This window comes from Semicossyphus pulcher, unplaced genomic scaffold (genome assembly GCF_022749685.1).
Source record: "Semicossyphus pulcher isolate SPU_LCO1_2020_fin unplaced genomic scaffold, fSemPul1.0.p SCAF_6, whole genome shotgun sequence".
Classification (NCBI taxonomy): Eukaryota; Metazoa; Chordata; class Actinopteri; order Labriformes; family Labridae; genus Semicossyphus; species Semicossyphus pulcher.
Window position 1 is genome coordinate 19531674 of NW_027211737.1, and position 27480 is coordinate 19559153.

Genomic DNA, 27480 nt, shown 5'->3' on the forward strand with positions numbered 1-27480 from the left:
CTGTTGCTGACGGTCAGAAGCCCTGTGTGTTTGACATTACTTAGAAAAGTGATTTCCTGTCCCTTTGCACGGACCAAATGGACTGTTTTACTGAAGGGAAACTTTTACTTTTTCAAGACTAGACTTTGTTTTCAGAAAATATATATATTTTTACTTTAATTCGGAACTCAACGATGTTCCAACAGACGATACAGAACTTTAACATCCATTTCAACAGTTTAAATGAGAGGAACACTGTTTCCAGTGGTGACCTGGTGACAGGACACATCTCCTTTGAGCTCACAAAGCAGACGAAGATCACGTCGATAACGATGACAATGAAAGGAAAGGCGCATGTCCACTGGTCGAGTGGAGGAGGAAAGAATAGGCGAAGCTACTCCGCCAGACTGGAATTCTTTAACTTCAAAAGCATCATCTTGCATGAAAACAGTGGTAGGCCTATGTCTTAAGAGAAACATTTTGATACATGGCAGCAAAAATAAAAAAATCTGTATTTGGTCAGTAAAGTTACTCAGTCTGTCTTTTTGTGGCAGTTTCTGGGGAGCCTACAGAACTACAGCCTGGCAGGCACATGTTCCCATTGACATGTCAGCTCCCGCAGGGGTGTGTATGGGTCACTTCCATTTCCGGTGGGATGTTGTCACTTTATTTTGAAAACTGGAGTCACATGAGATAAAGATATTGATGTGCACGGAATATCTAAGTTTTTAATTGCGGGGACTGATATCTGAACTAATTTCATATCAATGTTCCTCTGTACCAAGTGATCGCAGGATCTGCATTTTTAAACCTATTTTCAATTTCTGATGAAAGTTGTGTCTTTTCTTTCTCCAGCTTCTTTAAATGATTATTTTGTATCAATGCAGAGACTTCCCATCCAGCTTCCAAGGGGTTCATGGACAAATCGCGTACACCTTGACAGTGGGCATCCACAGGCCCTGGCATTTGTCCAAGGACTTTTCGACTCAGCTGAACTTTGCACACCGCATTAATTACAACCAGCCAGAGCTGTGGGTAAGTGAACCTTTACCAAAGCAATATCACACATGTGGGCGTGCTGTTGGACTGAATATTAGCCCACCATGATTTTCTTTGGCTTGCAGCCTTGTGCATAGGACTGAATCATAGCCGTGCTGACATTCACTACAACAGCACTCCCTCTTATGGAATATTGCCTAAATGTACATCACTCACATGTTTACTGCACCTCTGTCCCTGCAGGCTCCTCTCTCCGGCTCCAACAACAAGACTCTGTGCTGCCTGTGGTGCGCCTCGGGTCCGATCAGTATGACTGTCAATACAGAGAAGAAAGCCTTCACTCCAGGTACTGACCAAAGTTTATCAAAGTAAAGTAATTTTTATCCGGAGCCCTATATGTTTTATAGTCCAGCTCTACATAAATGCATCCACTCATCCACCTGTGTAATGTAATAATCATGATTGTGTAGATATAAGATTTAGATTTACATAAACCACTTCCACACGTTGTCCGTTCTTCTTCCAGGTGAAACCGTGAAATTAATTTGCAACTTCAGCAACGCTTCATCTCGAATTATTACTCCAAAGGTGAAACTGCAGCAGAGACAGGTTTTCTACACCCTCAGCAAGGCCAGCAGAAGAATGTGTGTCAAAGACTTGGTGTCAATAACTGGGCATCCCATCAGTGCTCATACCTCTGACGTGCACAATGAGATCATGCTCACTATTCCCTCTATTGCACCAAACTCAATCACCAACTGCAGCATCCTGGAAGTTGACTACTTCATTCAGGTTGGTAATAGATTAGTACATCTAAAGCTGATGTCCCTTCTTACATGTGTTTTAATGTTTATTCAATAGAGTACTGGATTATAACCTGGTTATTTGAAACAGCCTCATGATGAGTTTCAGGTCTGTTTATCTTTTTTTCATGTGTCTCCTTTAGGTGACCCTCAGCATCAGTTTTGCCTCTAACCTCACTGTGCTGATTCCCATCATCCTCTGTGACACCTATATAAGCGCTCAACCCCCAGCTTATTCGTGAGTAAATGTGTGAATATCTTGAATTGTTACATGAAGGTGGATTTATTTTTCTGTTGATGAAATACTTTGAACATTTTTGATGTTCTGTTTTGATGTTAATATAAACTTTTAAAGATGTCTGTCTATTTCTCCATGTGTTTATTATTTTACTATTAGTTAAAATTTGTCCTTTTAAACCTGTGAAAAGTTTAAATGTCTACCAGGCAGACTGTGATTATAGCTTTTATGACAACTGTCTGTCTGTGGGACCTATTTGTACTAATTTCAAGTGTTGGTTATTTTGAAACAAAAAGATTCAATCTTTGTCAGCATATCACTGTCTTCTTAAAAATGTCGAGTCAGATTCAAAAGTATGTCCACCAGTGCTTTAGCTTATATCACAAAGTGACTCCTCAGTATGAAACATAAGCCATAAAAAAGCCAAAGACACAAAGACTGCTATAACTATATCACTGCCTCACAGCATCATAATCAGTGTGTGTGTGTTTTATTTGTTCACTATTCCCTACAAGATTACTATAAGATCATTGTAGGCATCCATCGACAATATATTGCGTTACATTATATGATTGAGTAGATTGAAGCATAGGGGAAATATAAGTTACACGTATAACTCTTGAACGTTATTACCAATTAATGCCATACTACATTTTTTTGACATGTTTTATCAATATTCACTATTAACATTTAGATACAGTTTTCCTCTTTTTATACAAATGGAAAATATGTTGTGTTGTGTGAGACCAGTTAAATCTTGAATGTATTGAGAGAATAATTTGTGAGGAATTATTATCAGTATATATTTTGCATGTTTTTATTTTTTCATACAAACTTTTATTATGTGTTTCAACATTAACTTATCTTATACATACTGTTTTGTCAGTGAACTGTGTCGAGGAAGTATGTTACGTTATAATTTGACTGAATTAGAAGTTTTGATTTGCTGATGAGGAAGACTTCAGCAGAGAAAACACTGGAAGTACCGTGTAACCTAAATTGACTCTTTTAAGCTCAATTAAAGGTATAATCTAAATAATATAATCTATAAAAGATTTTCATTTAAATGCAACCTAAAAAGGAAAGCGACCATCAGAGAGAAAAATCAAGAGTTTAGAACTGTAACCATACGAACAATAACCATAAGAAAGAGAGCCAACCATGGACGTTGGGTTAAATTGGGAAGTTGACTCCCGCAATTACCACTTATCGCCAAAGGTGCCGCCAAAGAGAACGCAACTGAAATCTTCGCGATTGGACCTTTAAGTATCCTTGCAAACACCATCAGCTTTATTTCCTGGAGTAAAGTCTCTTTTTAAGCTGGAAGTCACTCAGAGTGCGCCAGTACGCTAATGTTCACAAGTCCAAGATGGCCGGCTGTTTTTACGGTTTCAAGCAGCTCTGTGCATCTCAGACTTTACAGACTTTTGCTTAAAGTTTCATTATTTCATTTAAATGTGTGTTTGAATAATCTCAGGATGCTCCTTTTATTTTCCCACTGTGAGATTTGTTATGTTTTTGTTTAATATATGAAACCAGATGACAGTATTGTAACTGTTAACACATCCACAGTGAGTGCCTTGTGCCATGTCTGTTAGGTAAAGTGACTAACTTTGGCTGTAAAGGATAATCAAATGTGATGTTGAAATAAAACATTTGATGCTTCCATCAAGATGGTTTTTTTTATTTTATTTTATAAAACATAATGATTTTGCCTTTTTTATAGAGGCTTTCATGGCTGCATACAGGGTGCAATATATTCCTATAGGGGCAGCAACGCACAGGGTAACTGTGAGCTGCACCCTATACCTACGTTTGGAGGCCTTGCTCATTGTACCATCTTTCCTTGCTCTGTGTATCATATCTCTAAGTCTCTTAAGCTGATAAAATGCCCCAAATTGTAGCTTTAAAATATCTACCTTTATCACACGTGCTTCACATATGATGATGCAGATCAACCTCCAATGAAATGGGTGACATTGTCAAAAGTAAAAAGAGTTAGAGATCATTATGGGTTGTGCTCGGGGACTTTAAAATCAGCCAAATACCTACTGTGGTTTTCAGGACAGCTTTAGGGAGAGCCTTTTATCGTAGACCATAGACTCTCGCATTAAATAATTTATTGTTCTATAATGGTTATCAGACTCACCTGTAATGGAATAAATGAGTCATGTGCTGTATAAATTTTCTTTTAGCATGTCCTCACACCTTTAGATGCACCCCTGATGCACTTTTCCTGGGCTGTATATGCTCATTATTTCCAGCAGCACGTTGGGCTCACATGATCCTTACTGATGACGTCTTGGAAAAGTGTTGGACAGGTGTTGGACACGCCCACACAAGCAGCAGCAGCCTGCAGTTGCATATGCAGGAATGCTGTCAGCACTAACACACTGTAAGAAATGAGCATACATTTAATTGGACTGTTTTTTCTCCTCTTTAGCAGGAGACATAAAATATTCTACTTACACCATTTTATTTTCCCCAAAGCAACATTCTTTATTCTTCAACCCAATAACTCCTGGTTTACAATCTACCAGTCCAGATTTATGTCTTCTAGTAGTTTAATTATTAACAGGACCAAAGTGTCCATTTGCATGAGACACGCCTCACAACATATAAAGCCTCAGTCCTCACTGTCTACCTGGCACTTGCTCGGCCGTCACACAATATATCATGTCAAGTGACATTCAGATAGCGGTGGGGTATAACCCCATTAACCAAAGTAATATTTTCAGCAGTGGGGATTATATCACAGGGCAAGTTACAGTCGAATTAGCAAAAGAATACAAAATTGAATCTATCTGTGTGAAGCTGAAGGGAAAAGCTGAAGTCAAATGGACGGAAAATTATGGACAATCAGACTCACAGTACTACAAGAAAGAGAAGTACTTCAGTATCAAGAAAGATTTATGGCAGGCCAACCAGGGTAAGTGAGCGTCCTATGTCTTTCTATTTAGAAACAACCTGCTGTTGTCAGATTTATTTTATTCATTACACACATTTGGTAGTATAACGTTTTTTTGTGTGGTTTAAATACCTTATCGTACAATTTGCTCTGTTTTTCCTGAGCCTTTGTATCCGTTACATTGCATCCATATCATCTTTATATATCAATACTTAAAAAGCTTTGTAGTCTGTAAATTTGCAAATACATGCCACAGAAAAATGAGTTAATTTTCCAATTTTACTGCGGTGAAGACGTTATACATCACATCATGTAGATTGAGACAGGCAGCAGGATTTAGAAATATCTCATCTGATTTAAGTTTACATAGTTTTTTCCATTATTATTATTATTATGTCTTCAGAGCAATTAAAACACTTTTACCATACAAAAGAAACTTGCAGGAGTAGTCTAAGAGCTGTAAATGTCTTCATTTATGGTCTGATAAACAAATATCTCTGTGACAGAAGCCACATTATGCAACTTTATTGCCTTTCAGGTAACAATAGGGTCGGCCAGGGCTGCCATGTCTACCCGTTCACCTTTCAGATCCCTGCACAGTGAGTTTTCACAAAAAATTACAATACAATAATTAATTTCTATTTCATTTACAAAGGAATACATCAAAGAGTTGTTGTGCATTGTGTTGTCCCGTCTTGCAGAGACCTACCGTCCTCCTTCAAAGGCAAGTTTGGAAAGATCCGGTACACTCTGGAGGCCAATCTGAGCCGGTCCATGAGGATAGACAGCAAAGCTAAGGCCGAGTTCACCCTCATCTACAACGGGAACCTAAACAGTGATCCATCAGTGATGGTACCCACTTCACTCACACACACATCTAATCTGCCTGCTGTTTGACACTGCTGCAGTAATAAGAATCAACTTTATCCCTTTGTCCTTTTCCTGTCAGGCTCCGCAGCACCAGGCCACTGCTAAGAAAATGAAGCTGTTTACATCAGGAACAGTCGGGATGGATGTAAATATCGCACGAGCAGGCTTTCATCAAGGTAACTTTCAATGATGTGCGATCGACAATAAAACATTCCCTCTACAGATTACTGTAACAGTGGGTTGCAGTGAAAGATAAACTCTTGCATTAGTAGTTCAAAGTCCCTTTGCTGATGGACCTTTTTCAGGGTCTAAAGATAAGACAACAACAAATGAGACCTGTAGCAAAGTTAAGATTCAGTAGATGTTTTAATATGCAAACCTTGTCTACTTGCGCTAATGAAACATGTACATGTAGGTTGATGTCAACAAGCGAGTAACAGTGATAACTAGAGAGTTGATTGATTGTGACCATCGTGTATTAAGTGCTGCTCTGTCTTTCAGGGGAGGGGATAAAGGTCGAGGCCTCCATCCAGAACAGATCATCTCGTGCAATCAAGCCCAAGTACTGCTTGTATAGGAAGTACAGTTACTTTGCAAAGGGAAAGAGAAAAGTGGAAACCAAAGACATCCTGAAAGAGGTGGGTGAGCCCATCCCGCCCTCTGCAGGTCAGACTGTCACCAGGACCATCACCATTCCCCCCGACACGTGTGTGTCCATCTTAAACTGCTCAATCCTCAAAGCAGAGTACCGGCTCAGGGTGTGTATATCTCTGTACATAACCTGTTTATATTAACATCTCTGCGTGATGGTTATAGTAACGCTCACTGTGTCTCCTCCACAGGTCTACCTGGATGTCAAGTATGCTATAGACCCCGAAATCAAGTTCCCTATATTCATCCTGCCCGCCATACAGGGGCCTGATTGGAACCATCCGCCTGCTTTCCCTAACTTTGGGTTTGATGCGTTTGCAAACTCAGACATGGCAGGGGGCAACAGTTTCCTACAAAACCCAATGACCACAGGCCCCTCTGCTCCACCCTACGGGGTACAGGACATGTACCCGTCCTTGGCTGGTTTCAGTGGAAAATCCTAGAAGCTCAAACATAGAAGCTCTCTCTCTTCTTATTAAGCGTTCATCAAGTTTTGTGTTTCTAAAATATTCAGGGTAAATATCAGAATCTTTAGAGCAGTAATGAGGAGAATTGATCCGCTCCGGTCCAGCTGGGATGATTTGATGGACAGTGAATGAGTGTCTTCACTTGATCTCATGTTGTTGGTGTTGTTTAATGACCAATACTGAAATGTTGTAATATATATCATGAATAATATGCTGTTGAATATGCTTGCTTATTTTAAATAAACTATTTATAAAAAAGGATAAGGTGTAGCTTGAATTGAAATCTCTTATTGTAAGTACCAGATACAGTTGTACCACATAGTGCTGCACAGTACAATATTGATAAAGTCTCATTGTTTCCAACTCCATTTCCTTGATCAGTCAGAGTCTGAATCACAATCAGGTTTATTGTCAGGTAGGTTTACACATACAAGTTTGTCTTGGTGTTTTGGTGCAAAACAATGAACATAGAATTAGAGTTTAAAAAAAGCTAGTAAACAGCAGTATTCCTTCCTTAAATAACCAATAAATACATAATAAATAAAAAGATAAAAAATTGTATAAAAATATGTACAATAAGTGAATGGAAGAACTGTACAGTAAGTGCAGGAAGGTGCAGGGTGAGGGTTGAGTGCAAAAAAGTCTACAGCATAAAATATAAAGACAGCGGGCCGTGTAAACTGACAATAGTCCTGTCCAGTGTGTTACTGCAAGTCAGCGTTCAGAGGCTTAACATTAATAATGACAACTTTGTAAATATGAATTTATAGTAAAGCTCAAAAATGGACTTAAACTACTTGCACATTGTGCCGGGGATCTAAGGCTCCCCAGTGGATCTATAGTCAAGTCTCATACATATGAGTTTAAATCATCCAAAGCAAGAGATAACTAGTCAGACACAAGATTTTATCTAACTGTATTGGTATCAATAAGCCTAAACATTATGATGTGTGTATTTTTTCCACTGGAAAAAAGAAACTGATGAGGAAGACTTCAGCAGAGAAAACACTGGAAGTACCGTGTAACCTAAATTGACTCTTTTAAGCTCAATTAAAGGTATAATCTAAATAATATAATCTATAAAAGATTTTCATTTAAATGCAACCTAAAAAGGAAAGCGACCATCAGAGAGAAAAATCAAGAGTTTAGAACCGTAACCATACGAACAATAACCATAAGAAAGAGAGCCAATCATGGACGTTGGGTTAAATTGGGAAGTTGACTCCCGCAATTACCACTTATCGCCAAAGGTGCCGCCAAAGAGAACGCAACTGAAATCTTCGCGATTGGACCTTTAAGTATCCTTGCAAACACCATCAGCTTTATTTCCTGGAGTAAAGTCTCTTTTTAAGCTGGAAGTCACTCAGAGTGCGCCAGTACGCTAATGTTCACAAGTCCAAGATGGCCGGCTGTTTTTACGGTTTCAAGCAGCTCTGTGCATCTCAGACTTTACAGACTTTTGCTTAAAGTTTCATTATTTCATTTAAATGTGTGTTTGAATAATCTCAGGATGCTCCTTTTATTTTCCCACTGTGAGATTTGTTATGTTTTTGTTTAATATATGAAACCAGATGACAGTATTGTAACTGTTAACACATCCACAGTGAGTGCCTTGTGCCATGTCTGTTAGGTAAAGTGACTAACTTTGGCTGTAAAGGATAATCAAATGTGATGTTGAAATAAAACATTTGATGCTTCCATCAAGATGGTTTTTTTTTTATTTTATTTTATAAAACATAATGATTTTGCCTTTTTTATAGAGGCTTTCATGGCTGCATACAGGGTGCAATATATTCCTATAGGGGCAGCAACGCACAGGGTAACTGTGAGCTGCACCCTATACCTACGTTTGGAGGCCTTGCTCATTGTACCATCTTTCCTTGCTCTGTGTATCATATCTCTAAGTCTCTTAAGCTGATAAAATGCCCCAAATTGTAGCTTTAAAATATCTACCTTTATCACACGTGCTTCACATATGATGATGCAGATCAACCTCCAATGAAATGGGTGACATTGTCAAAAGTAAAAAGAGTTAGAGATCATTATGGGTTGTGCTCGGGGACTTTAAAATCAGCCAAATACCTACTGTGGTTTTCAGGACAGCTTTAGGGAGAGCCTTTTATCGTAGACCATAGACTCTCGCATTAAATAATTTATTGTTCTATAATGGTTATCAGACTCACCTGTAATGGAATAAATGAGTCATGTGCTGTATAAATTTTCTTTTAGCATGTCCTCACACCTTTAGATGCACCCCTGATGCACTTTTCCTGGGCTGTATATGCTCATTATTTCCAGCAGCACGTTGGGCTCACATGATCCTTACTGATGACGTCTTGGAAAAGTGTTGGACAGGTGTTGGACACACCCACACAAGCAGCAGCAGCCTGCAGTTGCATATGCAGGAATGCTGTCAGCACTAACACACTGTAAGAAATGAGCATACATTTAATTGGACTGTTTTTTCTCCTCTTTAGCAGGAGACATAAAATATTCTACTTACACCATTTTATTTTCCCCAAAGCAACATTCTTTATTCTTCAACCCAATAACTCCTGGTTTACAATCTACCAGTCCAGATTTATGTCTTCTAGTAGTTTAATTATTAACAGGACCAAAGTGTCCATTTGCATGAGACACGCCTCACAACATATAAAGCCTCAGTCCTCACTGTCTACCTGGCACTTGCTCGGCCGTCACACAATATATCATGTCAAGTGACATTCAGATAGCGGTGGGGTATAACCCCATTAACCAAAGTAATATTTTCAGCAGTGGGGATTATATCACAGGGCAAGTTACAGTCGAATTAGCAAAAGAATACAAAATTGAATCTATCTGTGTGAAGCTGAAGGGAAAAGCTGAAGTCAAATGGACGGAAAATGATGGAGAAACAGACTCACAGTACTACAAGAAAGAGAAGTACTTCAGTATCAAGAAAGATTTATGGCAGGCCAACCAGGGTAAGTGAGCGTCCTATGTCTTTCTATTTAGAAACAACCTGCTGTTGTCAGATTTATTTTATTCATTACACACATTTGGTAGTATAACGTTTTTTTGTGTGGTTTAAATACCTTATCGTACAATTTGCTCTGTTTTTCCTGAGCCTTTGTATCCGTTACATTGCATCCATATCATCTTTATATATCAATACTTAAAAAGCTTTGTAGTCTGTAAATTTGCAAATACATGCCACAGAAAAATGAGTTAATTTTCCAATTTTACTGCGGTGAAGACGTTATACATCACATCATGTAGATTGAGACAGGCAGCAGGATTTAGAAATATCTCATCTGATTTAAGTTTACACAGTTTTTTCCATTATTATTATTATTATTATTATGTCTTCAGAGCAATTAAAACACTTTTACCATACAAAAGAAACTTGCAGGAGTAGTCTAAGAGCTGTAAATGTCTTCATTTATGGTCTGATAAACAAATATCTCTGTGACAGAAGCCACATTATGCAACTTTATTGCCTTTCAGGTAACAATAGGGTCGGCCAGGGCTGCCATGTCTACCCGTTCACCTTTCAGATCCCTGCACAGTGAGTTTTCACAAAAAATTACAATACAATAATTAATTTCTATTTCATTTACAAAGGAATACATCAAAGAGTTGTTGTGCATTGTGTTGTCCCGTCTTGCAGAGACCTACCGTCCTCCTTCAAAGGCACCTTTGGAAAGATCCAGTACACTCTGGAGGCCAATCTGAGCCGGTCCATGAGGATAGACAGCAAAGCTAAGGCCGAGTTCACCCTCATCTACAACGGGAACCTAAACAGTGATCCATCAGTGATGGTACCCACTTCACTCACACACACATCTAATCTGCCTGCTGTTTGACACTGCTGCAGTAATAAGAATCAACTTTATCCCTTTGTCCTTTTCCTGTCAGGCTCCGCAGCACCAGGCCACTGCTAAGAAAATGAAGCTGTTTACATCAGGAACAGTCGGGATGGATGTAAATATCGCACGAGCAGGCTTTCATCAAGGTAACTTTCAATGATGTGCGATCGACAATAAAACATTCCCTCTACAGATTACAGTAACAGTGGGTTGCAGTGAAAGACAAACTCTTGCATTAGTAGTTCAAAGTCCCTTTGCTGATGGACCTTTTTCAGGGTCTAAAGATAAGACAACAACAAATGAGACCTATAGCAAAGTTAAGATTCAGTAGATGTTGTTTTAATATGCAAACCTTGTCTACTTGCGCTAATGAAACATGTACATGTAGGTTGATGTCAACAAGCGAGTAACAGTGATAACTAGAGAGTTGATTGATTGTGACCATCGTGTATTAAGTGCTGCTCTGTCTTTCAGGGGAGGGGATAAAGGTCGAGGCCTCCATCCAGAACAGATCATCTCGTGCAATCAAGCCCAAGTACTGCTTGTATAGGAAGTACAGTTACTTTGCAAAGGGAAAGAAAAAAGTGGAAACCAAAGACATCCTGAAAGAGGTGGGTGAGCCCATCCCGCCCTCTGCAGGTCAGACTGTCACCAGGACCATCACCATTCCCCCCGACACGTGTGTGTCCATCTTAAACTGCTCAATCCTCAAAGCAGAGTACCGGCTCAGGGTGTGTATATCTCTGTACATAACCTGTTTATATTAACATCTCTGCGTGATGGTTATAGTAACGCTCACTGTGTCTCCTCCACAGGTCTACCTGGATGTCAAGTATGCTATAGACCCCGAAATCAAGTTCCCTATATTCATCCTGCCCGCCATACAGGGGCCTGATTGGAACCATCCGCCTGCTTTCCCTAACTTTGGGTTTGATGCGTTTGCAAACTCAGACATGGCAGGGGGCAACAGTTTCCTACAAAACCCAATGACCACAGGCCCCTCTGCTCCACCCTACGGGGTACAGGACATGTACCCGTCCTTGGCTGGTTTCAGTGGAAAATCCTAGAAGCTCAAACATAGAAGCTCTCTCTCTTCTTATTAAGCGTTCATCAAGTTTTGTGTTTCTAAAATATTCAGGGTAAATATCAGAATCTTTAGAGCAGTAATGAGGAGAATTGATCCGCTCCGGTCCAGCTGGGATGATTTGATGGACAGTGAATGAGTGTCTTCACTTGATCTCATGTTGTTGGTGTTGTTTAATGACCAATACTGAAATGTTGTAATATATATCATGAATAATATGCTGTTGAATATGCTTGCTTATTTTAAATAAACTATTTATAAAAAAGGATAAGGTGTAGCTTGAATTGAAATCTCTTATTGTAAGTACCAGATACAGTTGTACCACATAGTGCTGCACAGTACAATATTGATAAAGTCTCATTGTTTCCAACTCCATTTCCTTGATCAGTCAGAGTCTGAATCACAATCAGGTTTATTGTCAGGTAGGTTTACACATACAAGTTTGTCTTGGTGTTTTGGTGCAAAACAATGAACGTAGAATTAGAGTTTAAAAAAAGCTAGTAAACAGCAGTATTCCTTCCTTAAATAACCAATAAATACATAATAAATAAAAAGATAAAAAATTGTATAAAAATATGTACAATAAGTGAATGGAAGAACTGTACAGTAAGTGCAGGAAGGTGCAGGGTGAGGGTTGAGTGCAAAAAAGTCTACAGCATAAAATATAAAGACAGCGGGCCGTGTAAACTGACAATAGTCCTGTCCAGTGTGTTACTGCAAGTCAGCGTTCAGAGGCTTAACATTAATAATGACAACTTTGTAAATATGAATTTATAGTAAAGCTCAAAAATGGACTTAAACTACTTGCACATTGTGCCGGGGATCTAAGGCTCCCCAGTGGATCTATAGTCAAGTCTCATACATATGAGTTTAAATCATCCAAAGCAAGAGATAACTAGTCAGACACAAGATTTTATCTAACTGTATTGGTATCAATAAGCCTAAACATTATGATGTGTGTATTTTTTCCACTGGAAAAAAGAAACTGAATGAGTCACATGCTGGTTGTGACCAAAGCTCATCGGGGAGTGAGCTAATATAACTTTCTTCCACTGACCTCAATGATAACAAGTGGCCTTGAGGAGGTGTCTTATTTCTCTGCATCACCACTGCAGCCAGAGTTCATGTGAACATACAAGATTGTGATCAAGTTTCCTGTAAGACCGAATCAACTGCAGCATCACTGACTATTAGAAAGTATTTATACATAAAAAAATAAATAAAACACATATTTGCAATATTGCAGACAAGAATCCTTGTTGGAAAAAAGAAGAACCTGAAATTTCATAGAAAACTAAGTGCAATAGTATGGTATGATATACAGCAAAAACTAAGAGACAAATTATTCTTTAAAGAAATACAGCAGACACAACAAACATCCTTCTTGATATTCAGATTTTAGAAATGTAAAACTTAATATTGACGTAAACTTTATGTTTTTACACATAGTGACATGGTAGACTGCCTTTTCAGACCTCATACCGCCCCTTTAAGAAAAGGAATGTACACAATTCCCCCCGGACATGTAGGGAGCAGAGCTTCCCAGGACACTGTCCCACCCACTTGTGAGAAAAAGTATCACTTTTTGACTTCTTTAAAATTGAAATAACTTTATGTCAAATAAAAAAATACAAGCACGTTCTCGAGTATGTAAAGATGTATGTTTGATGTGTTTAAAAGACTTATTTTGAGTTTATATATATACCTTAACCATTGTTTAATGTGCCTCAGCTCAGGGCAACACTGCAACAGGTGTGCTGTAACACCAAGGTTCTCTACGGACCATAAAATAATGGAATAAAGAAAAAAGCAGTATAAGCATCAGAAAACGTTTCACATCAACCACAAAGTTTAAAATATAATTTCCTACTACAGTGTTTAGATGTGCTTGGATTCATAATTATAGCCATAGTCAATATTTTTAAACTTTATCTTAAACTTTGAGGAAATTAACCCAAGAACATGACAGAAGGTGAGGGGTCAGTCAGCAGAGTTGCATACCTTTGCGTGTGTGTGTGTATGTGTGTGTATCACTTTATAAAGACGGGTAGAGGAAACATTCCCAGCATTCCACACAAAATAGGAAACTAGACTTTACTTGTCAAAAACACTGTTTCAAACAATTAACTTGTTAGGCTTCTCTTAAAACACCACCTAAATCCCTGTTTGCGCCACGGCTCCTCCTCAGGACTAGGATACACCCATCGAGGAAGTCTGGGGTGGGGTCGCATTTTATCGCTCTCAGGTTTCAGCCCTCCCCCCCTTCTTTCCAATACCTCTACTTCAAAATCATGTCGAGCACCGTACAGAGCCTCAAAGTTACTCATAATCCTATTAATGATAAAGATACGTTCACGAGTGGCGACTCGGTTTCCGGTCTGGTCACGCTCGAGGTGGCTAAAGATTGCGAGATAGAATCCCTGTTGGTCCAGTTTAAGGGCAAAGCCGAAGTGTTGTGGACCGAGAGGCATGGTCAAGTCACTGTTGTTTACCACTCCAAGGACAAGTACTTCAGCATCAAACATTACTTGATTCGAGACAAAAATGCCAAAGGTAAGTGGAAAAGTAGCCTAGTGTGGAAGAATCGCAAGACCGCTGCAGAACTTTCAAAATAAAAGCTCCCCGAAATTATGCAATGTTAAGAAGTTGGCTGTTGTCCGTTAGATAGTGGAAAAAAACCGTCCAACCAATTTGACCTCCTCCCTTCCGGGTTTAAGTTCATAGAAGTTGACACGTTGTTTATATTATGTTACGTTAAAAATATTATCAATTTTAAACGTTAGCCTTCATGTTATGAGACGCAAACAAGCAAATTTAGCTAAGACAAGATACAGATGCTATGATTTACGATTCTTATTGCAAAATAACATCAAATAATCCCTCAAAAGTCAATTAAAATGTGTTCCAGAGATATATTACTTAATATAAACGTTTAATTCTCAATAACACAATTTTTAAACATGTAAATAAAAATAGGCCCATTTGGAATAAAGATCAAATTATTTGGCACCTGTTTTGAAGTTGTCTTCAGTAATTTTCTGGTTTTATCTCCTCAGTTAAGAAGATTTTTACTGTAATAGTAAACTGATCTTTGGGGATTTGATGTTGCATGATGGCAGATTGTTTCACTGAGATTTTTTAGACCAAAGGTGTTAAAAGGTCAGGAAATTGCCGCTAATTCATTGTTCTGATTTGTCTTTAGCTGATGAAAACGAAACTCTACTGACACAGCAGAATGGAGAAACATGTAAGCTTCATCGTTTTCTCATCCTGTGGTGAAGCCCTTTAGAAACTCTTTGGGTGATAGAAAACAAAGAGTTGAACATTATTTTAATACATTTCTGCTTGCTTTTCAGACAGCAATGTTGTTGCTCCAGGACGTCATGTTTACCCATTCACTTTTGTGATCCCTCTCCAGTGAGTCATCTTTCTTTTAATAGTTCCTTAATAAGCCAAAGTGGACAGCCCCTTATCGTCTTCATATTTAGATTTTCAAACAATATGGTATCAATTTTGGGTTTTGTATATTCAGTATATTTTGAAAGCATGCTCTAATAAAACAATTAGACAAGTTAAAGGTTGCATTACTTTAACGACCTCTTGCACAGTCTGCATATTCAATTAAAAGCTTGCTTTGTGCAATGCATTCAAAAATGCATTCACCCTCTGCTCCTGTGCTTTAGGACAATGCCCTCCTCCTTCAAGGGCTCGGTTGGAAAAATTACGTACACGCTGAAAGCCAAGCTGAGCAGATCAATGAGGATCAGCCAGAAAGATAAAATTAAGATCAACTTTGTGTCGAATGAAGACATGAACATGTACCCTGAGTTAATGGTAAGTACTGAATTACATTTTCATTCCCGTCATTCTCACACCTGCATGGCTTGGTGACAGCAGTTGAATTAGTGAAGTTCAGCCCTGTTTTAGAAGGCTACCTGCAAGGATGTGTGTAGTACAATGTGATTTAAGCCCAACTGCCCCCAGGAGCATATTTGTAGATTTAAAAGTGCACACAAGCTGGTGAACACTTTTAGGCTATATCCTGAAATATTAATGTTGAAATTATTTTTGTGTCCGTGGTAAAAATAGTATCTAATGATATTTTAGCAAGGCATCCTTAAATTGGCTCAGTTAGTGCATAAGCAGGCACCAGACGTGGACCTTTGTGAATCCAGAATAAAACCCTTTGGTTATATTTATTTTTTTTGCCGTGTTGTTTGTCGATCGTCTTTCAGACCCCACAGCATCAGTCCAAGGATAAGAAACTGAAATTTTTCAACTCAGGAATGGTAGCCATGGATGTGCGTCTTGAAAAATCAGGTTTCTTTCAAGGTAAGCGCTCCAATGTGATATATACTACATTATAGGTCTTATACCAAGAGTTATTTTGATTCTCCTCCTCTTTTTGCAGGAGAGGGATTAAAGGTTATGGCCTGCATTGAAAACAAGTCGTCTCGTGAGATCAAGCCCAACTTCTGTGTGTACAGAAAGCACAGCTTCTTTGCAGACGGGAAAAGAAGAGTCAGCACCAAAGACCTCCTGAAAGAAGTCGGAGAGCCCATCCCTCCCTCTTCCAACCAGAATGTCACACAAGTCATTACCATCCCCCATGATATTGAGCCCTCCATCCTCAACTGCAGTAACATCAAAGCAGAGTACAGACTCAGGGTAAGCATCATTATGAACATTTTGCACCATAACTCTCACCCACCTAGTGCTATCTCCTCCCTTACCACTGCCGTCTTGGACTCTTTCCATCCAATAAACGTACAAGATTTAATGGATTTTTAATGTGTGGCAATATCAGGCATAGCATTTGAGTGGTTCTCATCCTGTCTTGCTGACCGAAGTTTCTCAGTCTCTATTAGGTCTTTGAGTCCTCGCCACTATCATGTGGTGTACTGCAGGGCTCTGTCCTGGGGCCCTTTCTATTCTCCCTTTATTTGCTGCCCCTAGGACAGAGCATAAACAGTTTTAATAAAGTATATCATCTATACAACTCCACTTCATATTTAAACCTACTGGGGCCTCTGGGTTGTCTAGGTTCCTGAACTGCATATTATTATAGGGCACTGCATGACTAATAATTATTTAACGCTTAATGCTAATAAAAGAGAGGTTCTAGTTGTTGCCCAAGATAAGGCTGATCCCACAAAGGTGTTTGTGACTGAATTGTTGAATTGCTGTTTCCACAGGTCTACCTGGACATCAAATACGCTTCAGACCCAGAGATCAAATTTCCAATAACCATCCTGCCAGCCTCTCAGCTTTCTGCCGTGGCTCCACCACCTGCTGCCTCTGCTTTTGGATTTCAACCATTTGGGAACCCAAACCCACCAGCATGGGGTAATGTACCACCACCACAGCTACCAGCAGCATCCCAGTCTGTGGATCCTCCACCTCCTTATGGAGCATACACAATGTACCCTCCGATGACAGATTATGGTAATAAATATCAGTGACTAAAATAAGGTGTAAAACAAATAGTGATGGAAGAGTGCGACTAAGGTGTTGGACCAGCATTAAAAGGCACCACTCTGATTTTAGGTCCGTTAACTAGTCATAGTTAGTATGACTCAGCCTGTGAAAATAGTTAACATATTTTACAGCTCAAATGGTGACGATGTTATCAGGATTATCTTAAGCTAGTTTGAGACTTAAAACATGTTACACCATGGACAAGATAAGGGGAACTTAACAGGGAGGGGATGTCCGATGAAAGATGCTGCTCAGTTGCATTATAGGAATTGCAGATTCGAGCATATTCAAGCTTAACTCCCACGAGTAACAGAAAGTTAAAAACGTGAGTCTGCTGCTTTCACTTTGACCAATTTTATAAACTGATGTCCCTCAAACGGCTCGTTTCTTGTGGAAATGCAACACAGAGTTGCTGGGTTACCCTGCTGCTTTGCATCCCAAACTATTTGAATATTATCTATAAATCCAACAGACTGTTAAATGTTTTTCTTTACACATTTTTAACAACTGTCATGTAATATAGGAAAAACAAGTCTGTTGTCCTTTTCTTGAGTGGGATGCTTCTCTCAAATATAAAGATATATAAATAATTTCTAGAACATATATACTCTTTTTGTATAATGTGTAAACATCGGTTGTGGCCTTTTTTTTGTATTGAGTTATATTGTTATAAAATATGGCCAGTGTTGTCCATTACATTTCTCTTCTGTGGCCTTTAAATAAATCTCTGCATGACAGTTTGTTGTGTCTGATATTCATCATTGCTTCTTTTATGTCTTTTTTAGTATGTTAGTGTTTCAGGAATATTCACACAGAAAAATGTCTTGACTGTGTGAATACACAGAGGAAAGACAGCAGTGTCTGTGGTGAACACCTGCAGAATAAAGCGATTTATTGCAGTTCTTCTAAAAAGAGTAATGTGGAGATGTTGAAAGAACGGATTGTTTCACTACAGTTCTCGAATGTGGTTATTTAACAAAACATATGTACAGAAAGCTTCTGTCAATTGTTTTCTTTTTACCTCTGCTGATTTTCTCCTGTACATGCTTACGTGCTGTTATCAAACAATCTCTTACTGCTTTCTTTAACAGTCATATTTATCACTCACTTTAAATATCTGCCCTGGAAAATGTAAACAAAGGCAGCGTGCAGTTAATCGCTTCGTCTGACACCTACCCCCATCAGCAGTTTCAGGCATTTAAAATAACTGTATAGAAATATCAGTCTTGTTGCTGATGGTCTGATTTGCTTTCGTAGGTCATACAGAGTAACCAGAATTTATTTCAGTCTGTTCCATAATCTGCAAAACTCACAGGAGGTTTAAATGAGATAAAATGTGATAAACTTCCTTTTTGGAAATCAGAGATAATTTGGTCGTTACAGTCAAGACAGGAAGCATAAAGAAAAATAGAAATGAATACAAATATAAATAGCGTAAATATATATATATATATACTCTGATTCAAGAAAGTCAAAAGGAGGAGTTAAAAAGTTTGATGGCCGCAGGCAGGGATGACTTCCTGTGGAATGGACTTATATTCTTGCCTGTGTCTTGATTACAGATGATACCAGACAGCACCAGGGTAAAACACGGTGCGATACATCTCTCCTTGTTTTATATAAGGTTAATGTTCTTTGTACATTATCCCTGATCAAATAAAGAAACATAACCTGTGTATAGAGGTTTGGGTCAAAAGGTCAGACTTTCATTCTTATATTTTTTAACATATGACATGTTTGAAACTTGATGAAATAGACCTGGTCTTCATGTGTTGCACCAAATCTGAATAAGTGTTGGCCTTGTATATATTTCGTATTATATCTGCCAGTGAAACATACAGTATGTCGTCCAAAAAAGGGTGAGTGTAGTTAATTAACATTTTCAAATTTCTGTTTTTTTTAAAAAAAAAGCAGCTTCTTTTTCCCCAAAAATTTCAGGGCGTTGGGAAATATTAAAGACTCTTTAAACCACCCTTATGTCGTATTTCATTAACATACACATAAATGGTTTCCAAACAAACCCTCCTTCAAGTTATTTCCGCAGAGTAAATGCAACATTGTTTGTTTGTGTTAAGATGAGTCACTGTCACTGACTGTAACTTTCCATTATGTCAGACAGCACGTGGAGTACATATAGTAAACGGAAATTAGTTTTGATGTGAGTGGAAAACATTTCATGTGACTGATGACTTCATGTCATTGAGAAAGTGCGGCATGTGACAGTCATAAACCAGGTTAAATAAACAGGTTATTTCACTCCGCCCTCTGAGCGTAAAGAGATAATGTGACAAATTGCCTCAATGATCATCCAGTTGCAGTTTAAGCTTTTGTTGTTCCTCTTTTAGTAAGCTATTTCCTCACTCGTTGTCACTGTGCATTGTGGACAAACAGGTAAGAAAAACAGGTTCCACAGGATCTGCATACCTTACATCAGATAAAAGCAGAGCCAAGCAGCTGCTCAGAGTTCACAAGGCTTCAGTTCGCTCTACGTGATACGGGAGATTTTGATTTTCTGTGAGGAAAATGACCATCCAGAATTTCTCTATTGAATATGATGCGGTCAACAGCAGGAATACTTTTACAAACGGAGATACTATTAATGGAAGAATCATCGTGGCGGTTTCAAAGGAAACTAAAATCCAGTCGCTTGTTTTCATAGCAAAAGGAAAAGCTCGGGTGTGCTGGTCCGAACATTACGGGCAACATCAACATCATGTGTACAGGTCTAGTGAGAAGTATTATGAAGTCAGACATCATATCTTGAGAGAGGCAAGACAAGATGGTAACGTATGAAATTAATACAATCATTGATTTGTGATACATGTAGCTAATGCAAGAACAATTAATAATTAATACACAGTTTAAACACGTAACTCTGTTGCAGGCACTGAGGTCATCAGCAAAGGAAGACATGTGTTTCCTTTTACCTTCTCAATTCCTGACAGGTGCCTATACTTTGCTTAATCCTCATTTAAGATACATGTTTGAATTCATTTAAGTACATTTTCTTTTGTTGCACTTTACAGAAAAATCCCGTCAACGTTCACAGCCTGCATAGGCAGAATAGTTCACAAGGTAAAGGCAGAGCTGAAGCAGTCCATGAAGCTGACGAAAAAGACAAAAGCACACTTCACCTTTGTGTCCAAAGCAGACATGGACACCCCCGGACTTATGGTAGGAAACCACTCATCTTTAAAAATACAACCATTTAAGTTATGAATATTCATGCAGAGGAGACACATGCTTTAATCTGCGTTTGAATCTGTTCTTTCAGGATCCTCAGTACGGTTGCAAGGATAAATCTGTCAAGGTTTTTGGCTCTGGAAATGTTTCATTGGATGTTCAAACCAAGCGGATGGGATACATGCAAGGTAATAATCCAGGCTCAAAGAACTTATCCTGCATCAGACGTATTGCACTGCCTTTCCTTGTTTAGTCAAAACTCAGCTCTCTTGTTTTTTTTAAGGAGCAGGTATATCAGGTTTGGTTAAAGAATATTTACCGCAGCATTACGTTGTTTAAAGGCAACAGGGTAACAGTGCACCTTGTAAGGAGTTGCCGGAGGGTCAACACAGTCCAACAACAAGTCTGTGCCTTCTTGAGCTCTAGCAGGGTAATCCAATCATTGCCCGGCCCTGGAAAAAATGAGTTTGTATCTTAGATCACTGGAACAAAAAACCAGCAACCGTGTGTTAGTCTCTATAAAAAACATGCTTATTCTTTTCCTGCATTAAAAAACAGGGATGAAGAAAGCAGTCAGTGCCAATCATCATCAGAAATCTGGCCGACAATGTGAAGCTAAGGAAGCCACTGTGTGGAATAGTAGCGTGACATTTGGGCTATTTTCAAGTCCCATTTCCAGTGTGCTGGAGCACGATTCAAGCCCCTCCTAGATGGCTCTTTCCTCCAGAGTGACCAAGAAAAATTTAATTCAATCACACTAGAAAAACCCAAAAATTACAAGAATCATGCCAGTACTCCAATGTGATCAAATCTGCGTCTATAGCGCTATATTTAGAAACAATAAGAGATAGACAGAGAGTTGCTTTTTTAATGGTCCAAGGTGCATTACGAACAGATTTGTTTTCAGTCTGCGATGGATTGTGTGTGGAGGTTTCTTTTGTTGTAATGTCAAAGGAAAGCTCGGTCCATCATTTTGATTAGATGTATTAGATGCTCAGAGAACCTGCAGTTAGTAACGTAGTAGAAAGGCCAGCAAAGTCCACTTGGCAACAGGGGTGATAGATATTCTGAAGAACACAGGACCTTTGGTCAGGAGACCAGGTATTGAGTCTAATGTGAAACCAAAAGTAAATCACGCTATTATTTAAATCTACTCAATGATGTTTTTCCAAACCTTGGCTGTGTGACACCCAACAGATCCTAGCTTGGGCGTCTGAATAAGACCCAAAAAGGTTTACACAAAGAGTTTGAAGATTAGTTGGATAGTCTGGGCCGTTCGCAGCACAGTAGGGGGTGTGCCTGGATTAAGACACTTGCCACTGGTAGGCAGTGAAAGGTGGGGAGTTGGGCGCAGTGTGGGAGAACTTGGGAAGGTTGAAGACCACGAGAGCTGCTGCATTCTGCTTGAGCTGCAGAGGTCTGATGACACCTGCAGGCACACCTGCCAGGAGCAAGCTGCGTTACTCTTGGATGGATGGATTTAAAGAGGAATGGATTTATCCACCATGTTATGATGAAAGATTTTGCAGAAGCAGGTTGTGGCAATCATGTTTGCAACAAGGGACAGCTTGTAACCCAGTGTCACACCCTGGTTTCATGCAGTCAAAGAAGGGGTCAACATAGAGTTCTCAAAGGCAATAGAGAGATTTAGGAAGGAAGATGCAATCATGGGAATGAAAAGTAACCTGGTCTTGGTAAGGTCCAGCTTCAGATGGTCTGCAGACATCCACTGAGTGATGACACGCAGTTCTGTAGATAAGAAACCCTGTAGGTGTCATCCTGCAGAGTGCAGAACCTGAGACTCACAGTCCTCGGAGGGTTCTTGGAGAGGAGGATCCGGTTGTTCACTGTGTCAAACACTGCTGCGAGGTCCAGCAGGAGGAGCCTTCTCTAGCCCCCTGGACGCTCTCTGTCATGGCAAGGAGGGCAGCCTCAGTTGATCTGTCTGCCTTGAAACAAGTCTGGTGCGATTCAAGAAGGTTGTTGAGAGACAGGTCTATAATTATTTACACCAGAAGGGGTAAATGCGGGTTTCTTTAAAAGACGGTTCACTCAAGCTGCTTTTAGAGTGTTAGGAAAATAACCAGTTGTCAAAGCGGTATGATAGGTTGGGTGAGGAGAGGAAGGAGGTCATGGTTGGGTGGTGGGATATAACCAGGGTTAGTATGTCATAGAGAGAGAGGGGTGAAAAAGAAATGAGAATAAAAGAGGAAGACAAGCTTTTGATTCTCCACTTTCCAGGTGAGGCTCTCCAGGTCAAGGCTGAAATCAACAACCGCTCCACTCGTTCAGTGAAGCCCAAGTTCACCCTGTATGAGAAGAGGAGTTTCTTTGCTCAGGGTCGCAGGAGAGTTCACACAACTGTGATCCTCAAGGACAAGCTCGAGGCTGTGGCCTCTTCTGGCAAAGAGACTGTTACCAAGGTGATCACCATCCCGAGAGAACTACCTCCCTCCATCCTGAACTGCTCCATCATCAAGCTGGAGTACAGGCTGAAGGTAAAGCTCATTCATCATAGTCAAAAGCTAGTGTGTGGATGTTAGTCCTGTATTTCTTCTTTTTATCACATAATCAACTCAGGAAATTCCAATGAGCACTGACAGATGGAACAAACTCAAGGGCTAGAAAATCTACAGTAGAACAGAGGAGACCTCTAGTGACAAAACAAAGAAACATAAGATAGTCCCAAAGGCTTGAACTGGCTTTAGACAAAACTTTCCAATTATGAATATCAGCATTTATCTAGAGGCTTTGAACCCATCCATCTTCCATTATTCTAAAGAGGCTAGTTATGTTCATCTGATGAAAATACATAGGACCATAGGCCTTTATACTGTATGATTCTGGTGATATAAAGAAGTAAAATCCAACTACATAACATCAACATTGTGTTCCACAGATCCATCTGGATATCAAATGTGCTGCAGATCCCGAGATCAAACTCCCCATAGTCGTCATGCCTGCCTCTGAGGTTCCTGCTGTGAAACAACCTCCTCCGTCTGCTGGCTTTGGATTTGAACCTTTTGGGAACCCGAACGCAGCACCCTGGGGCATGACACCTCCACCACAAGCAGCACCCAGACCGGACGATCCACCGCCGCCATATGGAGCAGCAGCAATGTACCCCGCCTTTAATGATTATGGCAAATATCATAATGCACTCTGAATACAACACCTACAACAACGTGTTACAGAGACGGAAGTACTCCTGACGAGCTGTTTACAAACTTTTTTTTGAAATATGTGGTGTTCCCTTGATTGACTGGCGACCAGTCCAGGGTGTACCCCGCCCTTTGCCCAGTGGCAGCTGGGATAGGCTCCAGCCCCCTGAGACCCTGAACAGGATAAGCGGTATAGATAATGGATGGATGGATGGTGTTCCCTTTAAAACCACATTACGCGTTCCACTTCCTGTCTTAAGACTGAACTTTACAGAGGAAGCAAACTACTACTTATGTTCTGTTTTTAATGTCATAAAACATTGTGAATAAATTATCTTGTAGTATATAAAGTACTAACTTTGTGTTGAGAACCAAAGTCTTCAATGTCAATCAAAACATTATGTAAATATTCAAATAAATAAATTGTACAAAATTAAAATTAAACCAATAAATTGTTAAATAAATTAAGAAATCTCCGTAAATGGTGGTCATTTGAATATTATTTTTTAATTACATCATTTCAGCCAATCACATGCCTCCTGACTCCCAAGTTAGCTCCTGTTAGCATGAGCTCCTGTTAGCATATGTCAAACTAACTCTAACTGATCTCTTCTTTGATTTAGCTTAGCAGGCTTCACATGCTTCCTTCTGTAGGCTAACTGACACAACAGGTATCTTGGATTGCTACTCATTATTGAAGTGACAAGCCAAAGTGAAGCATTGTGTCTGTTTCACACATTTTCAGGGACATTTTTCAGTGAATGGATGGATAACAGATGTAATGTTATTGTAAAGTAGGCTCTACTTTTTAAATTCATACTGTTTATCTCAGTTTATTTGGCCTAGTGTAGCCTGCAAGGCTGCCGGCTAGAGTTACCTGTGTGAAAGTGACACCTGCAGCTCTCTGTCACCTGACCAGGTGTGACACAGATACAGCTCCACACAAGTCCACAGCTACAGCGCATATTCAAGTCTCTCTGGATTGTTGTTCGTCAATGAAAGGCCCACCATGGATCACTACAAACCTGCTTCCAGTTAATTTCCAGGATTTGTTTTGCACTAAGGAGGATCATTCTCGTGGTTTCACTTTACAACCCTTTGGAAAGATATCTGATGCTGCCTTATCATGCCTGTGAAGCATCTCTCGCTGGATTACAACAAGTTAAGTGAACGAGGCACCTTCTCTCCCGGGGACACCCTCTCTGGAAGGGTGACAGTGGTGACCAGCAAGGAAACCAAAGTGCAGAGTTTTGTGGTCAGAGCTAAAGGAAAAGCTAAGGTCACATGGTCTGAGCACAAAGGGCCCGACACAGAGGTGCACAGCGACAAGAAGAAATACTTTTACTTTGAACATGTCATTCTGCAGGATAAAAACAAAGGCGATGGTTCGTGTTGCCTCTCTCTTGTGAAAAATGTGTGTGTTAAATTAAGGAATTTACATCTAACATTTTTATTCTTTTTTAAAGGTTCAGAAATCATCGGCGCTGGGAAAAATGTGTTTCCATTCACCTTTGAGATCCCAAATACGTGTGTTTTATGTATTTTACTATTTGAAATAAAGAATTCTTACCAGCTGGTGAAATAAAAATAATATCTCTCATTCATCTGGATAATTTCCTTGCAGAGATATGCCTTCATCCTATGAGGGAAAATGGGGGAAAATTGCATATAGTTTGCGAGCTCAGTTGACTCTGTCCATCTGGAGAGTCCACAAAACCAAGACCGAGTTTCCTTTTCTGACCAAGTCTGAGTTCCCCTTCGCCTCCAAATCAGACATGATAATCATCGGCCTTAAGGTTAGTCAGCACAACAATGTAATCATCAACTATATATATTATAAACCTCATCCTATATGTTGAGATTTGTCTTCCTTTTCAGGAGCAACAATGTGCGACCAGAATTTCATTTTTCGGCTCTAAAAAAGTTACTATGAATGTGACCTCGGAGAAAATGGGAGTAAAGCAAGGTAAACACATTCACTTAGACATCTTTTCTCTCAACGGCCTCAACTGCAGCATAACTAATGTTTTTTCTCTCCTATATAACCAGGTGAGGCAATGGGGGTCTCTGTAGAAGTACTCAATGAATCGGCACGCACAGTAACACCTAAATTCTACCTGTGTGAGAAGCAGACGTTTGCTGCTCAGTCAAAGAGGATGGTTCACACAAATGAGACCCTGTTTGTGACAGGAGACGGTGTCCCTGCTGAGAGCAGTCAGACTCTAACCAAAGTTCTCAGTATTCCTCCTCAGCTCCCCCCGACCTTCTTCAACTGCAGCATGATGAAGCTCGAGTACAGACTCAAGGTAATTAAGTCGGTTTTGTGCAGTTAAAGATGACATTGTTGATTTACTTCTATAAAATCTTGCTTAAACAGAACCTGTGTGAGACTGTCAGGCTGAAAAAGAGTGCATGATGGCAACAGCGCCACACAGTGGCTGAGTGATGGGAAGGGAGGGACAGGGGGGAGGAAAAGGGAGGAGAGGTCAAAGGTTACAGCCCTCATGTAGGAAAAGTTGTCATGTTGCAGCCTGACCTGTTCTGTTCTGCCATCAACTTGCAAAGGTTTCAGTGAGACATTTCTAGAAAAAACTGGTGCAGTTACAAAGAGAAGAAGAAATAGTAAGAGACATACGGCAAGATATATTTTATATAGTACCAACATAAGCATGCTTTATGCTGAATTTTGTAGAATTTCTATACATTTAGTTAATTCAGATGTTTTCCTCTTTATTTGGACAGCTTGTGCCTAAAAGTAACAGTCGTGTTTCTGTGTCTCCAGGTCACCCTTGATGTCCCCCTCGCAAAGGCTGCAGAGATCAAGCTTCCTCTGGTCGTCCTGTGGTCTTTGCCGAAACCTCACCAGCAAAAGCCAAAGAGGTCCATCTGGTTCAGAAAGCTTCCTGGTTAAAATGACGCAGACGATGGAGAAGGACATGGAGGGACTCTAAAATTACAACACAGAAGACGTGTTCACGGCAGATGCTTTTAAAAGAGGAGGAATGGTTACTGCTGACAGATAAAACTACCTCAAGGGCCTAAAGCTGGGCTCACTGTGTGTTCTGTTGTCCACTAGATGGAGATGTGTGTCACTAAGCAGAATAACTAACAGATGACACATTTGAATGGATGTACTTTAATCTAAGTACTCAGATTCCTATCATGAGCATTAGTACAAATATCACAATGAAGAAAATATTCAACTATTTAGAATCTTACTATAGTATGATGACAGCAGTATTTACTTACTCAAAAGTAAGAGCCATTCCTGTGTTACATTATAAAATTGTTTATACCCCAAATGTATATAGTGCCTTAGTATTGCTTGTAAGGTAGTGCTTTATACTAAGGTAGCGTACTTTAGTTTAATGGGGTAGGAAAGAAGACAAAACAAAGTTTGCAAATCTGTTTCCATTTTTTGAGATATTCCCCAATCTTTGATCTTTGCTTTGTTTGTTAAATATTAGGGATTTTAGGATCTTTGAGCCTCAAACTGTTCTTTCAGTGAAACCAAGTGATCATTTTAGAGGGGCAATATCTCTTCTGTGGAAATGCTCACAGCTCACAGACATCTGAAACAGTTCAAGAGGCTCCAACAAGACGCTTTAATAAGAGGTAACAAGTCCAAATGATTGGAAAACACTGGTTTCATTGTTAGTCATACATTTATTTATAAGTTTGTTTTTGGTTAAATTTTTTTGGAAAGTAACATATGTCAAATGTAGTTGAGTAAAAGCAAAGTATTTCATGTTGAAATGTGAGTATACGGATGTGTAACATGACAAAATAAAGAACAAGCTGAATTGGCGGA

At 39.5% G+C, this 27480-nt stretch overlaps 4 protein-coding genes across 4 annotated transcripts; all 4 read left to right on the top strand.

The window, feature by feature from the left end:
* The first annotated feature begins 20 nt into the window (after positions 1-20).
* Positions 21-11981, top strand: LOC138609802 (uncharacterized). The gene is made up of 12 exons (XM_069682446.1): positions 21-432; positions 534-603; positions 867-1014; positions 1222-1324; positions 1505-1770; positions 1925-2019; positions 4644-4948; positions 5466-5526; positions 10565-10715; positions 10813-10909; positions 11238-11494; positions 11579-11981. The coding sequence occupies exons 1-12, from the start codon at positions 174-176 to the stop codon at positions 11828-11830; spliced, it is 2064 nt and encodes a 687-aa protein (XP_069538547.1). The 5' UTR covers positions 21-173; the 3' UTR covers positions 11831-11981.
* Positions 11982-14136: 2155 nt separating this feature from the next.
* LOC138610610 (arrestin domain-containing protein 3-like) lies at positions 14137-18062 on the top strand. The gene is made up of 7 exons (XM_069683401.1): positions 14137-14400; positions 15050-15094; positions 15204-15264; positions 15531-15681; positions 16083-16179; positions 16259-16515; positions 17043-18062. The coding sequence occupies exons 1-7, from the start codon at positions 14139-14141 to the stop codon at positions 17307-17309; spliced, it is 1140 nt and encodes a 379-aa protein (XP_069539502.1). The 5' UTR covers positions 14137-14138; the 3' UTR covers positions 17310-18062.
* Positions 18063-19833: 1771 nt separating this feature from the next.
* On the top strand, positions 19834-24344 carry LOC138610875 (arrestin domain-containing protein 3-like). The gene is made up of 6 exons (XM_069683728.1): positions 19834-20107; positions 20210-20270; positions 20352-20499; positions 20600-20696; positions 22750-23006; positions 23408-24344. The coding sequence occupies exons 1-6, from the start codon at positions 19849-19851 to the stop codon at positions 23672-23674; spliced, it is 1089 nt and encodes a 362-aa protein (XP_069539829.1). The 5' UTR covers positions 19834-19848; the 3' UTR covers positions 23675-24344.
* Positions 24345-24554: 210 nt separating this feature from the next.
* LOC138610842 (arrestin domain-containing protein 3-like) lies at positions 24555-27455 on the top strand. The gene is made up of 5 exons (XM_069683686.1): positions 24555-25196; positions 25294-25465; positions 25548-25635; positions 25719-25975; positions 26452-27455. The coding sequence occupies exons 1-5, from the start codon at positions 24796-24798 to the stop codon at positions 26578-26580; spliced, it is 1047 nt and encodes a 348-aa protein (XP_069539787.1). The 5' UTR covers positions 24555-24795; the 3' UTR covers positions 26581-27455.
* Positions 27456-27480: the final 25 nt, after the last annotated feature.

Coding starts and splice junctions, on each gene's coding strand:
- LOC138610842 (XM_069683686.1), top strand. CDS start 24,796: ATGCCTGTGAAGCATCTCTCGCTGGATTACAACAAGTTAAGTGAACGA. Junction 25,466..25,547: donor TGATAATCATCGGCCTTAAG/GTTAGTCAGCAC, acceptor CTTCCTTTTCAG/GAGCAACAATGTGCGACCAG. Junction 25,976..26,451: donor AGCTCGAGTACAGACTCAAG/GTAATTAAGTCG, acceptor CTGTGTCTCCAG/GTCACCCTTGATGTCCCCCT.
- LOC138609802 (XM_069682446.1), top strand. CDS start 174: ATGTTCCAACAGACGATACAGAACTTTAACATCCATTTCAACAGTTTA. Junction 4,949..5,465: donor TTTATGGCAGGCCAACCAGG/GTAAGTGAGCGT, acceptor ATTGCCTTTCAG/GTAACAATAGGGTCGGCCAG. Junction 10,910..11,237: donor ACGAGCAGGCTTTCATCAAG/GTAACTTTCAAT, acceptor TCTGTCTTTCAG/GGGAGGGGATAAAGGTCGAG.
- LOC138610610 (XM_069683401.1), top strand. CDS start 14,139: ATGTCGAGCACCGTACAGAGCCTCAAAGTTACTCATAATCCTATTAAT. Junction 15,095..15,203: donor ACAGCAGAATGGAGAAACAT/GTAAGCTTCATC, acceptor CTTGCTTTTCAG/ACAGCAATGTTGTTGCTCCA. Junction 15,682..16,082: donor ACATGTACCCTGAGTTAATG/GTAAGTACTGAA, acceptor ATCGTCTTTCAG/ACCCCACAGCATCAGTCCAA.
- LOC138610875 (XM_069683728.1), top strand. CDS start 19,849: ATGACCATCCAGAATTTCTCTATTGAATATGATGCGGTCAACAGCAGG. Junction 20,500..20,599: donor TGGACACCCCCGGACTTATG/GTAGGAAACCAC, acceptor CTGTTCTTTCAG/GATCCTCAGTACGGTTGCAA. Junction 20,697..22,749: donor GCGGATGGGATACATGCAAG/GTAATAATCCAG, acceptor TCCACTTTCCAG/GTGAGGCTCTCCAGGTCAAG.